Source organism: Podarcis raffonei, chromosome 10 (genome assembly GCF_027172205.1).
Source record: "Podarcis raffonei isolate rPodRaf1 chromosome 10, rPodRaf1.pri, whole genome shotgun sequence".
NCBI lineage: Eukaryota > Metazoa > Chordata > Lepidosauria > Squamata > Lacertidae > Podarcis > Podarcis raffonei.
In genome coordinates, this window is record NC_070611.1 from 32,802,922 (window position 1) to 32,815,759 (window position 12,838).

Sequence of the window (12,838 nt, forward strand, 5' to 3'; positions counted from 1 at the left end):
TTAATGTGACTAGATGGGCCAAAATGTGGATGGAGTTGTAAGTTCAGACCCCATCCAGATTCAACTGAAATTAAGATGACAACATTCACATTTTTGCCTACAATTCCTGAATCCCAATCCAGCAAGTGATATATGCCTGGGTCATGTTACCTGGACCAAGGTAGCCATGTCTTATTTCAGGGGTGGCAAACTTTGGCCCTCCACATGTTACTGAACTACAATGCTCATCACCCCTGACCATTGGGCCATGCTTGCTGCAGCTGATGGGAACTGTGGCTGAGTAACATTTGAAGGACAAAAGGTTTCTCACCCTTGTTTTATTCGGACATGTGAAATCTGAGCAAAGAGACAAACTATCTCTGCCATGGTTTCTCTCTCAGTCTCAGGTTTCCTGAGATATAAATGACCTTTAACAAGGGATCTTTTGCAAGTGGATTTCAGGAGAGATAGACACCTGAGACTGCAATTGAGGTGTGACTCAGTGGGGCTTACTTCCAAGTAGACATGCATAGGATTGTACTGTTCAAGTCGTTGTCCTTTACTGCCTTGGTATAAAATGCATTTCACTGGAAAATGTGCATGCAAATATTTCTAAGCTACGAATGTCTATTTTTAAAAATGTTTTTTCCCCTTTTGTAAACTTTCCTAGAATATAATTAAACATTCTTATGAAGAAGTCATTTGAAATCATTTGACATGTTGCTTTTAAGATTAGAGGGACTAACATCTACAGCAGATGTTGTTCCTCTGTTGTCATATCATCATTTCCCTCTTTTCCGATTTACCCCATGCTCCCTGCAGTTGTATAAATAAAAATATATACGCCTAGGAACAGTGACATGGTTTCTCTGTGACTGCGAGTATATTGTATACCTCTTTCCTTCACCTTTTTACCTGTTCTTTCCTGACTGAAGGATTGCTTTTCATATTTTCCACTCTTTGTAGTTATTGTCACATCATAGAGTCGCCCAGGAGTGAGGGTGTTGAAGGAACATTCATTGGCAGATTTTGCAATGGTGACAGTATGAACAGTCTGCCCTTTATGAGAGAGTGTTACCAAATAGCTGTCTACATCTCCAACAGCTGGCAGCCAGGAAATACTGAGGTAATCGCTCCGCCCTGAATTGTTCACGGTTACTCCGCTTACACTGGAAGGAACTGTACAACAAAGCATTAAAACAAACATGTGTTTTCAGTGTATTTAGAGAAATTCCTCATGCTGTATAATAGGACTTTTCTTTCTTATAGTGGACCGAAACCTGATACAGTGGTACCTCGATTTAAGAACAGCCCTGTTTATGAACTATTTGGTTTACGAACTCCGCAAAACCGGAAATAGTGTCTTGGTTTGTGAACTTTACCTCGGTCTAAGAACGGAATCCGAACGGTGGAAGGGCACCAGCAGCGGGAGGTCTCATTAGGGAAAGCGTGCCTCGGTTTAAGAACAGTTTCAGTTTAAGAATGGACTTCTGGAACGGATTAAGTTCGTAAACCGAGGTACCACTGTACATATTTCCTGCAGGTGGCTATGATAAGGCTAATATAATACTTTTATAACTTTTAAAACCACCTCTCACATGTGAGAAATAAACAGTTTGCATGCACACATGGTATAAGTGCTGTACACTGAGTCAGCAAATTCTTAAGAGCAATATGCAACTAAGTCACAGAACATAAACGAAACATCAAAGTCCCTGGAATTTTAGTTACAATTTTGAAGAGGGGAAAAAAGACCCAGAAGAATGCCAAACTCAACCAAAGAAATACAGCAAGCACCTGGAGTAACACAACTTACTAATTTCACAAGAGGCTGTTGTACATTAAAACTCGTAAAAGCATCACAGCAGATAATTCTAAGAATTACACAGAAATATTGAGAGTTTCCCGCCCTCTAGTGGAAAGAATTATGAATAATTTTCTAAGAGGTGAAACAAAGTTTATGCAGGTCAGCCCTGTAGCTACCCTTTCTCGTTAGGACAACAAGCGGATACCCAAACGTGTTAAAGCAAACAAAATAGTTTATGCTATAACAAAGAAATTTTAAAAAAAACTAGTGTGGCATTTGTTTTCTTGAAAATTCAGTTCGAATTTTGTATCACAATGACAACAATTTTAAAAAGCCAACTTTAGAAACAGAGTATGTTACAATACCATCACAGGCAAATATTTAAAGAGTGATGAAAATAATATGCATATCTCTTCCTAGTTGAAGTCAATGAGACCGAATCCTTAACTTTGTGAAGTATTTGCTGCATAATAGACTTCCTTTCAGAAACTTATAAAAATGCTTGATAAGCATGAAATAAACTGGGTGCTATATAAAGGAACAAACTAAGCAACTGGAAACTACCGTATTTTTTGCCCTATAGGACGCACTTTGCTCCCTCCAAAAATGAAGGGGAAATTTGTGTGCGTCCTATGGGGTGAATGCAGGCTTTTGCTGAAGCCTGGAGAGCGAGAGGCGTGGGTGCACACCGACACCTCTCGCTCTCCAGGCTCCAGGAAGCTATCCGCAAGCCTTGCACGCCGGGGGGGAGTTCCCCCGGGCACGCAAGGCTTGCAGGTGGCAGCCTGCAGCGCGGAGCACGGGGCGCCCTTCGGAGGACGCCCCGTGCTTCGCGCAGGTGTCAGCAAGACTTGCACGCCTGGGGGAACTCCCCCCTGGCGCGCCCGGCTTGTGGGCGGCAGCCTGCAGCGCGGAGCAGGGGCGCCCTTCGGAGGACGCCCCGTGCTTTGCGCAGGTGTCGGCAAGCCTTGCGTGCCCGGGAGAACTCCCCCCTGGCGCGCATGGCTTGCGGGCGGCAGCCTGCAGCGCGGAGCACGGGGCGCCCTTCGGAGGACGCCCCATGCTTCGCGCAGGTGTCTGCAAGCCTTGCGCGCAGGGGAAACTGCCCCGGGGCGCGCAAGGCTTGCGGGCGGCAGCCTGCAGTGCGGAGCATGGGGCGCCCTCCGGAGGATGCTCCGTGCTTTGCGCAGGTGTCCGCAGCCTGCCGCCCAGCGTGTGGGGCGCCCTGAAGCAGAGCGCCCCTCGCGCCAGGCAGACATCGGCCAGCCCCACAAGCTCGGGGGACAGCGGGGAGGCGCAGCGCCACCATCCCACTGTTCCCCGACCTGGTTTTGGGGGGGAAATAAAGGAAAAATAAAGGAAAATAAAGGAAAAACGGAGCGTCCTATGGGACGAAAAATACAGTAATTGTGGAAAGCATTTGGATTTTTTTAAAAAAACTGGTTGCTGGGTGGACTTATTTGTCCAGAAACTCTGAAAAGGCCTCATGCTGAGTTGCATACATTGGAAAAATAGGAAATTAGGCCTGAGTTACAGCCTAGGTGGCCAGCCAGCTGTTGGGCACAGCACAGTTTCTCTTCTTCTAGGACTGTTTTCATTATCTCCCATTAAGCCTCAAGAAAAAAGCTTCTATGATTGCGAGTATAGTAGTGCTTTAAAAGGATAATTTAGGATAATTTTTCCCCCAGGTCACTTTAAGCTCTCTCATTATTTCACCCTTTATCAATAAACACCCAATGCTCTTCTACGCATCATAATAACTGCAGAAGAAAGAAACTCTTTAATTCTTACAGCAGGCAAACAAACGTGCTTCATCACTGTCTTTAAACAGCTGAAACTGAAAAGCAGAACAAAGGGAAGTCCAAGGGGTGGAGTTTAACTCCAGCCCCTAATACAATGGCCTAACATTTAACACTTCAATGTTCATGTTACTATATATGCTGTTGTTGTCAGGGTCATTTCTTATAGGGTGACTGTGATCATGAAAAATCCACACTCAATCAGGGAAAGTCTTCAGTCAGGAGGGGGTGGGGAGGCTCTTCCAGATTAGGCTCTGTTGTCCTGATCTCTGTCGTTCTTTAATTGGAGACTGTCATGTTATAATAAAAAAATAAAAAAAATCTGGGAGGGCGTGAAGCAGCATTTTGCCCCACCTTGGCTACAGAGCTAAGCTAGATGTGTTTAGTTCTCCCAAGAATTACCAGAAGTAATATGTATGTGTATGTATATGTATATGTATATGTGTGTGTGTGTGTGTGTGTGTATGGCCACATCCCAATGGGACATATTTCCAACATATACAAAACACTCAACAAATAAACTCCACTCCTAAATGCTTCAGTTCTGCTACTGACAAACCTTTAGTTAAAAAAAAATGTGTCTGTCATTTTTTTTAAAAATCAGTTTTTTATCAGCTATGTTTTAAAGATCATTGTCATATTAATGGTCAGCCATGACACATTCTTGCGATCCCTGCATTTTAGTGATGATACAGAAGGTCTTTGAACTAAAGACATTCTCTCTCTCTCTCTCTCTCTCTCACACACACACACACAGACACACAAATGCATATATGGCTGGAACTGAGAAGCTCAAGACTAGAGAACCCATGATGCTGTGCAAGTGTGGATAAAGCACAATATACAAAACACGCGGAACCTTTTGCTGAATTGAACTATGAAACAACAGTGAAACATGGCTGCACATGGAGGAAAGCTAAAGCACTGAGTGATATATTTTTGTGGGATGGAAAATAGAACACTGCCTGTGATTTTCACATTTTTCTATCTCAACAAAGCTTTCATTTATTCCCCTTTACCTGTTCTCCCTTCTGCGATTGCTTGTCTTGAAGATACTCCTCCACTAACTGTGGTGACAACCACTGAGTAGAGCCCTCCAGGTTTTAGAGACTGGAAGTGGTATTTGTTGGTGTCGCTAGGAACACTTTCATTTTTTATGACAACGTTTTCATGAATGAGTAAGACTTGGTAAGAATCCACATCTCCGTGGGCCCTTATCCAGCTGGTGAATAGGCTGTTGCTTGTTCCTTGGTTTGCCACATTTAAACTTGTCACTTGTGCCGGAACTGCAATTCAAGGCCAGAATCGTGGTCAATGAACAGATAAAAGATTATTTATCCTAAACAAACACAACAACCCTAACAGCTGCAACAATACAGTTATGTATATTGATTAAAACACCACAATGTCGTTCACAATAGTTTCAAGTGTGCACATCCCCTACTTTTAAAAAGACATAGAATCATAGAACTGTAGAGTTGGAAGGGACTCTGAGGCTCATCTAGTCCAACCCTCTGCTATACAGGAATATCAAGTTCCCAGAAAGCAAAACATGATGCTTGCTGTTTAAGGAAAGCTCGAAGAAACATTATGCCAACCGTATGGTACCTGTGCGTCCCACAACAGAAGTCCTATTGCTCAGATCCCCACTTATGCTGGTGACTGTAGCCGTGTACTTCCGTCCAGGTAACAGGTCTGTGTAAGTGAATTCTTTGGCTTCTTTTGCAAGAGCCTTGTTTATGACCGTGAGGCTTCTGTCTCCCAGTGAAACCACATAACCATCCCACTCAGCCAGAGGCGTCACCCACATGATGGTGAGAGAGGATTCATTGGCGTGCTTTACGCGGAGCTGGAGGACTGGCTGTGGAGCTGTGGGAAAGAGAAACAGGGGGTAAGGGGGGGGAGAGAGGAATACTTAACACCAGATGAGCCACAGCAAGAGGGGATTTCACAACCCGACAAAATATTAATACCGTTACACATTTCAGCTATCATGCTAATGCTCAATGCAGAACTTGACTGCAAACAATGGGCTGAACCGTAGTAGTTACGATTTCTGTTACAGGAAAATAGATACAATGGATTAAACGTGAATAATTGTTACATATGTCCCAACAAACTGATGACAGTTGGCAACATTAGTTAGTGAGCAGACATTGATTAAAGCAGCTGTGATACTATCTGTATTCTACTCAGCTTGCTGTGTTTCCTCTAAAGGTTACATTATTATTATTATTATTATTATTATTATTATTATTATTATTATTTACATTTCCATTCCGTTTTATATTTTTAATAAAAAAATCTCAAAGCAGTTTACAACGCATGGAAACATCAAATAAATAAAAAAAATCAAAAATAAAACATTACTGAAGAAAGTCAAATATAAAGCGTACATTCGAAGCGACGTAATTAACTAAACTAAAAGATTATCTTAAAGATTCCGAAACAAATCATTAGAAAGGAGGCCAACTACATTTAGTGCAGCAAAGTTAACAAACAAAAACACTGAGCACTTTAAAAAAAAAAACATTGCTAAAGGAAGTCTGTTATAAAATGCGCATTTAAAACAGCACAATTAACCAGAAAATAAAATAACATCTTAAGCACAGGGTTTGAGACTCATAATATCAACATGAGATGGGCACCAATTCTCACTGCTTCTGTAGGGTGGTAGCTGCCCCACAGCACCGCCAGACATGCCTAGCAAAAACATTCAGGAAAGCTGCACAGATGGGCCTCATCCATAAGTCAGAAGAGAAAAAGCAGCTATGCAGAAGCAATTTCAAGCAACCCCCACATCCTAGCCAAATGAATACAGGAAACAGCCATATGTTTATTAAGCCCAGTAATAGCTATTCCGACAGGTAATAGCTCTCAAAAAGAAGTCTTTTAAATTACTTGCAACCTGATCCTTTTTAACAGGGGATGCCAAAGACTGAGGCTGGGAGTGGGATGAGACTTCTGCATGCAATTCCTCATTCTGGCACTGCCGGGGTTGGACTAGATGATCATTGGGATCCCTTCCAATTCTATGATATGATCTACCACAGAGTTATGGCCCTTCCCCAGTGAGAAACACCCCATCATAACCGTGCTTCAGCTCACAGCTTTCAAAACCTGTGTAGTTTACTTTTTGCAGATTAGCAAGTTTTCAAGGAGCTTTCCTTTTCCTTTTAAAGCACAATACCTTTATTAAAGTAAAGGTAAAGGGACCCCTGACCATTAGGTCCAGTTGTGACTGACTCTGGGGTTGCGGCGCTCATCTCACTTCATTGGCCAAGGGAGCTGGTGTACAGCTTCCGGGTCATGTGGCCAACATGACTAAGCCGCTTCTGGCGAAACCAGAGCAGCGCACGGAAATGCCATTTACCTTCCCGCCAGAGCGGTACCTATTTATCTACTTGCTCTTTGACGTGCTTTCGAACTGCTAGGTTGGCAGGAGCTGGGACCGTGCAACGGGAGCTCACCCCATCGCGGGGATTCGAACCGCCGACCTTCTGATCGGCAAGTCCTAAGCTCTGTGGTTTAACCCACAGCGCCACCCGCGTCCCTTAATACCTTTATTAGGTGAACCCAAATATCACTGTGGGCAAGCACTTGAGTTCTCCAGAAGGTTAGAAAACCTGGCTTCATTTATTATCTAGCTTCATGAGGAGTTGTGGAGAACTCAAAAGCTTGCATGCTATTTTGTGACTTTTTGGCAGGACTGATGAAAGTTACTGCCCTAATGCGGATTTTGGAAATTTTCTTATGGGCCGTTGTGGTTACCTTTACTTTTTGTGTTTCTTTTGGTTTTCTGTCTGCAAGTTACTATTAGAACAGGTTTTATTCTCTTGCTATTAAATGAAAACGCGTATGTTAAGTATCAAAGATGACAATTAAGCTCCATCTGCTATTTAGCTATGCTATTAGGATTTAACAACGTAGCTCCTAATTTATGAAAGGCTTTAAACAGAGTACAATGTGTGTGGGAGGAACATTTGTTCAGCTATTCAACAAATGGAGTGTTCACTTATGAAAATTCACAATCTGTATGAAATCAGATTTTAAACTGAACTGAACAAATCAAAAGGTATGATCCAGTGATTTACAGAAATGTCTGGGAGTTTCTGTGAGATGCAGGATTCTGCATCTGCATCTAATTAGCTTCAGTTCCTTAAAACAGCACAGAACACTTTTTATCAACTGAGACTTGAACTCAAGAGCCTAACCTTATAGCTCTATTTAGTAACACCATTTTATTCATCTCCTATGTGGAATGACTAAAACAGACACGAGACACCATAAGTACTGTCTCTAAATGGGAACGTTATTGTTACCGAATAGCAGTTTCCCTCCACTAAGTTAAAAGGATTTGCTTCAGAATGACATCAAAAGGATGCTTGTTGAACTTTGCAAGATCACAAAATGACTATGAATAGCGCATTCCTACAATCCACAATAATCTGGCATTCTGTGGTTATGAAAAAAAATATGGTGTCAAAGAGTCAAAAAGCATGCAACGTCTAAAGAATCAAAAGGGAGGGTGTAGCAGGAAAAATAATCAACACGAGGTGTAAGATAAGGCACAGTTTCCCACCCTGATTTCTTATACACCCTTCTATCTATTGTTTTCCAGGCTACTCCCTTCCTTTTTGTAAATTTTGAATACTTGGCTTGCTGCACACAGCAATAGCTTATTTCAGGAGGAGGCAAATTCCATTTCATGGGCCAGTTATGCTTAGTCTCCAAGGCTTTTTTATGCAGGGCAGTTTCTTGTCAAAATGATAAGAAAACCAGTTTTCAGTTCATTAATAATAATAATAATAATAATAATAATAATAATAATAATAATATCTAAACCTTGTGCTTAAATAAGTATCAGTAGGTGACGGGAGACATCACAATGTGATATTCTGTTCCAAAAATCACCCTCCTTTAGATTAATGACTGCACAACAGGCAAGCATAAATGTATATGCTATTAATACTTCTTCTGTTTGATTTTTATACAATACCAACAATGTGGCAGTTTGGGGGAGGTTCTCATCATTCAGCACCTATTTGTTCTCTCTGTTTCTGTCAAATCAATTCACAGGAACTGATGTAGACACATAGGGTCCGCTTGCCACACATCCCAGCCCAGCCCGCCCGCCTTCCTCCAATTGTGACCCAAATAATCTGGTCCCTCCCAGTAAACCAGCTGCAGACAGCTTGCTCTGTTCTTGCCTGTGCTGGGCCCATTCTACTTTTCCTTATAACAATGCTTTTTCTTATAACTGAAGCATCTCACGCCTGCCACCACTGCCACTGCCAGAGACTGCTGTCCTTGGAAAAATATCCAGCAGGTTGGCATTCCTGCAGTTGTGCAATCAAACCACAGACCATGGACCTACTAGCTATTTCCCCTCTGTCAAGAACAGTGTTTTACAGCAGCAGCAGCTGTGTGAGACTTGGGGCGCTGCATCTAGGGAGGTGGAAAGACACAGGTTGCCCGTGAGTGGTAGGTAAAATGTAAAATGTAAAGGACCCCTGGATGGTTAAGTCCAGTCAAAGGCTACTATGGGGTGCGGTGCTCAACTTGCTTTTCAGGCCAAGGGAGCTGGCGTTTATCCACAGTTTTCCAGGTCATGGGGCCAGCATGACTAAACCGCTACTGGTGCACGGAGGACCTTGACAGAAGCCAGAGCGCATGGAAACGCCGTTTATTTTTCCTCTGCAGTGATACCTATTTATCTACTTGCACTGGTGTGCTTTTGAACTGCAGTGGACCCTCGGGTAACGTAACTTTCGGGTTGCGGACCCGGCAAACCCGGAAGTGTATATTTCCAGGTTTCGCCCCACGCGCATGCACAGAAGCACTCTGCACACTTCACGCATGTGCAGAAGTGCTCTGCACGCCACGTGCATGCACAGAAGCACTCTATCGTGCTGTGCGCATGCGCAGAAGGGGCACCTCATGTTGCAGACTTTTCGGGGTATGTAAGGACCCTCGGAATGAATTAAGCTCGTATCCGGAGGGTCCACTGTACTAGGTTGGCAGAAGCTGGGACAGAGCAATGGGAGCTCACCCTCTTGCGTGGATTCGAACCAACAAACTTCCGATCAACAAGCCCAAGAGCAAGAAACCAAAACCAACTTGGCAAAGTTTCTTTCAGTAGTCATACGAATCAAAGACCAACATACCCATGACTAAACAAATAACGCTTCAGTCTCCCTTCCCTGGGGGGTTGTCTATATGAGTCTGTATTTTATTCTGTATCTATGTTATGGGTCGTTGGACCGCTATAAAGATTATAATTATTACTTGAAATATGGCCTTTTGTTTATTCTGGCCACATATATCCCATACATTTTAAGCAGTGTCATACCACTTTAAACAGTCATAGCTTTCCCCCAAAGAATCCTGGGAACTGTAGCTTGTTTAGTTGCTGAGAGTTGTAAGGAGACACCCTATTCCCCTGGCAGTGTTATAATTCCCAGCGTGGTTTAGCGATCTATGCATCTCCCCAGGAAAATTTGGAAATTGTAGCTCAGTGAGGGGAATAAGGGCATTCTAGGGACGCGGGTGGCGCTGTGGGTTAAACCACAGAGCCTAGGACTTGCTGATCAGAAGGTCGCGGTTTGAATCCCCGTGACGGGGTGAGCTCCCGTTGCTCAGTCCCTGCTCCTGCCAATCTAGCAGTTCGAAAGCACCTCAAAGTGCAAGTAGATAAATAGGTACCACTCCGGTGGGAAGGTAAACAGCGTTTCCGTGTGCTGCTCTGGTTCGCCAGAAGCGGCTTAGTCATGCTGGCCACATGACCCGGAAGCTGTACGCCGGCTCCCTGGGCCAATAAAGCGAGATTTGCGCCGCAACCCCAGAGTCGACCACGACTGGACCTAATGGTCAGGGGTCCCTTTACCTTTACCTTTAAGAGCTCTTAGCGCCCTTAATAAACCATAGTTTCCAGAATTATTTGAGAGAAGCCATGGCAGTTACATGACATCCACTTAAAAGACGTCACATAACAGGTAATGCAAAAGATTTCAGTCTGAGTAAACAATAGGTTGCTTATTATAAACGTGTAAAACTATACCTATCGCAATACGGACAGTGAAAATAAAATGTTTAAGCCACCTTCTCGTGACTGATCTCTACAGATACACTTAATGCTCATTGAATCTGCTCATGCAAACACAGCCAACGTTAGAATAGCATTATAAATCCACACATAAGCATTTTGCAAAGGCAAATGCATCCCATAATAGACTACATCTAATCACCCACAAACAATCTCTCTGTCAGTTTTCAGGGTTTCTTTCTGACTACCATAAAAAAAGTTTGCTTACCTGTCCTGCCTTTGCAGCGTGCTGTGTTCTTCAAGTCTTCACTTATGACAGTAACTTCCACCTCATACTGTCTTCCTGGAATAAGCCTTAAACCAGTGATAATATATTCCCTTTGGTCTTTCTCCACTGTAGTATTCAGCAGCACCGTAGCATGGTCAAACAGCACAATACAGTACTTCTCCCAGTCTCCAGTAGGGGGCAACCAGTTCACTTTCAGAGCTCTTAATGAGCCCATGCTGTCGGCTTTCAGCTCTGAAACTTTCTGGGGAACTGAAACATATAATTTCAACAACATGAAACAGAAGACTGTGTTCTATCATGGAAGAGGTCATTGGATCACAAGTGTACTTCAGTTAACAACTTTCTAGTCAACAGCTTCCCATATTTGTTCTCAAAATGACTAGGCAATACTGGAAGCATGAATTTAACATTACTTTTCAATGCCCAATGAAAGAACAGTATATGGTTCTGTTTCCTGTATCAGGCCAGCAATGGAGGACAATTGTAAGGGAGAAATGGTAGGTGGATGGGAATGCTTTTTTTATCCAGCTAGACTCTGAAACTAGAAGTGACCAGAGTGGGATGAAGAATGGCTGATAGGTAGGGTATCTGAACAGTGAACTGTTGGGTGTGGGGCACACTTAAGCATCCCTCTTGACAGCAGTTCTGTTCTGCAAGTACCCAACCCCACAGTCCAGACTGTCTCATCAAATGCAGGCCAGAGGACCATGTGCTTTCTGAGATAATATCAAGATCTGTCCTGATCTTCCTTCAGAGGATATAACACAGATTTGCAAAAAGAAGGCTGCTGCAGTTAGACCGGTCAGTAGAAAGAACTGCAAGTGGGTACCACGTTTTTGTATTCTACTGAAACCAAAATCTTGTCTTTCCCCATAATATCTCCTGTATGGAAGGTAATAGGTGGAAAACGTGAAAGTGTTTCTGATTAGAAAATTGTAGAAACGTACCTGTCCTGCCATATGCTGTCGCTTCAGTGAACAATTCACCACTGACTGTGTTGACATCAACTTGATAAAGACGTCCCGATACTAGTTTGTTGAAGTATGTCCCTGTAACATGTGACTCTAAAGACTTCCTTTCTTTAACAGATCCGAGATGAAACAAAGTGACATTGTAGAAATCAAGGTTTCCTGGAGGCCCCTTCCACGTCACTTTTAGGGTATCCAAGCTGCCGTCATTAGTTACCACCAAATCTAAAACTTTGGCTGGAACTATTTTTTTTAAAAAAAAGAGGAAGAAATTTATCGGCTGTGTAGACTTCAGAACTGTATGTAATACTGGAAACTAGGATACCAATGCACAGAACAGTAATAGATACTATGGCTGGGTACAAAAATGTTTCTCAAAATTTGGGAAATGATACGCTTTTAATTGATTCACAAATCATTCATAAAGGGCAGCAATGGTGTTGACCTGGGTGACCTTTAGAGGCAGCAATGCCTTCACTAAATGGGCTTAATTGTTCCTTAGTGAAATCAGCAAATAGCCAAATCTGACAGCCAAATAGACTGTAACATCATCACATCTAGTACACAATCCCTATTTGTCTAGGAACACTTGTGGAAGGACAGAAGTGAGGAAAACAGCAGCAGTGAAGAGGAAAAATAGTGGATGCCATCTAGAAAGCAGCCTTGGAAATTGCACGATTAAATGGGTTTAGCAGGGTTTATCTTCTCTGTGTAACCAGGGGGTGGGAACCAGATTCAGCCAGTGAGCTGGGTACCAAATTTCCCCACCCCACAGACTATCAACCACCATGCATTACGTGACATTAGGTGATCTGACTTCAACATTCTGTCTTAGAGAAAATCCCCAATTACAGAGAATCTATAAAGTTGGAAGGGGCCCTAAGGATCATCTAGTCCAAACTCCTGCAACACAGGAATATGTAGCTGTCCCTTATGAGGATCGAACCTGCA

The 12,838-nt window shown here is 43.0% G+C and overlaps 1 protein-coding gene across 2 annotated transcripts in view; it reads right to left on the reverse strand.

Moving 5' to 3' along the window:
* The window catches only part of PTPRB (protein tyrosine phosphatase receptor type B), an 81,455-nt gene that overhangs the window by 38,683 nt on the left and 29,934 nt on the right, over positions 1 to 12,838 (reverse strand). For both annotated transcript variants that reach the window (XM_053407104.1, XM_053407103.1), the window contains 5 exons: positions 11,867 to 12,130; positions 10,899 to 11,168; positions 5,194 to 5,454; positions 4,605 to 4,871; positions 895 to 1,158 (listed from right to left, as the gene is read on the reverse strand). In XM_053407104.1, coding sequence (XP_053263079.1) covers positions 895 to 1,158; positions 4,605 to 4,871; positions 5,194 to 5,454; positions 10,899 to 11,168; positions 11,867 to 12,130 — 1,326 coding nt within the window. The remainder of the gene's footprint in view (positions 1 to 894; positions 1,159 to 4,604; positions 4,872 to 5,193; positions 5,455 to 10,898; positions 11,169 to 11,866; positions 12,131 to 12,838) is intronic.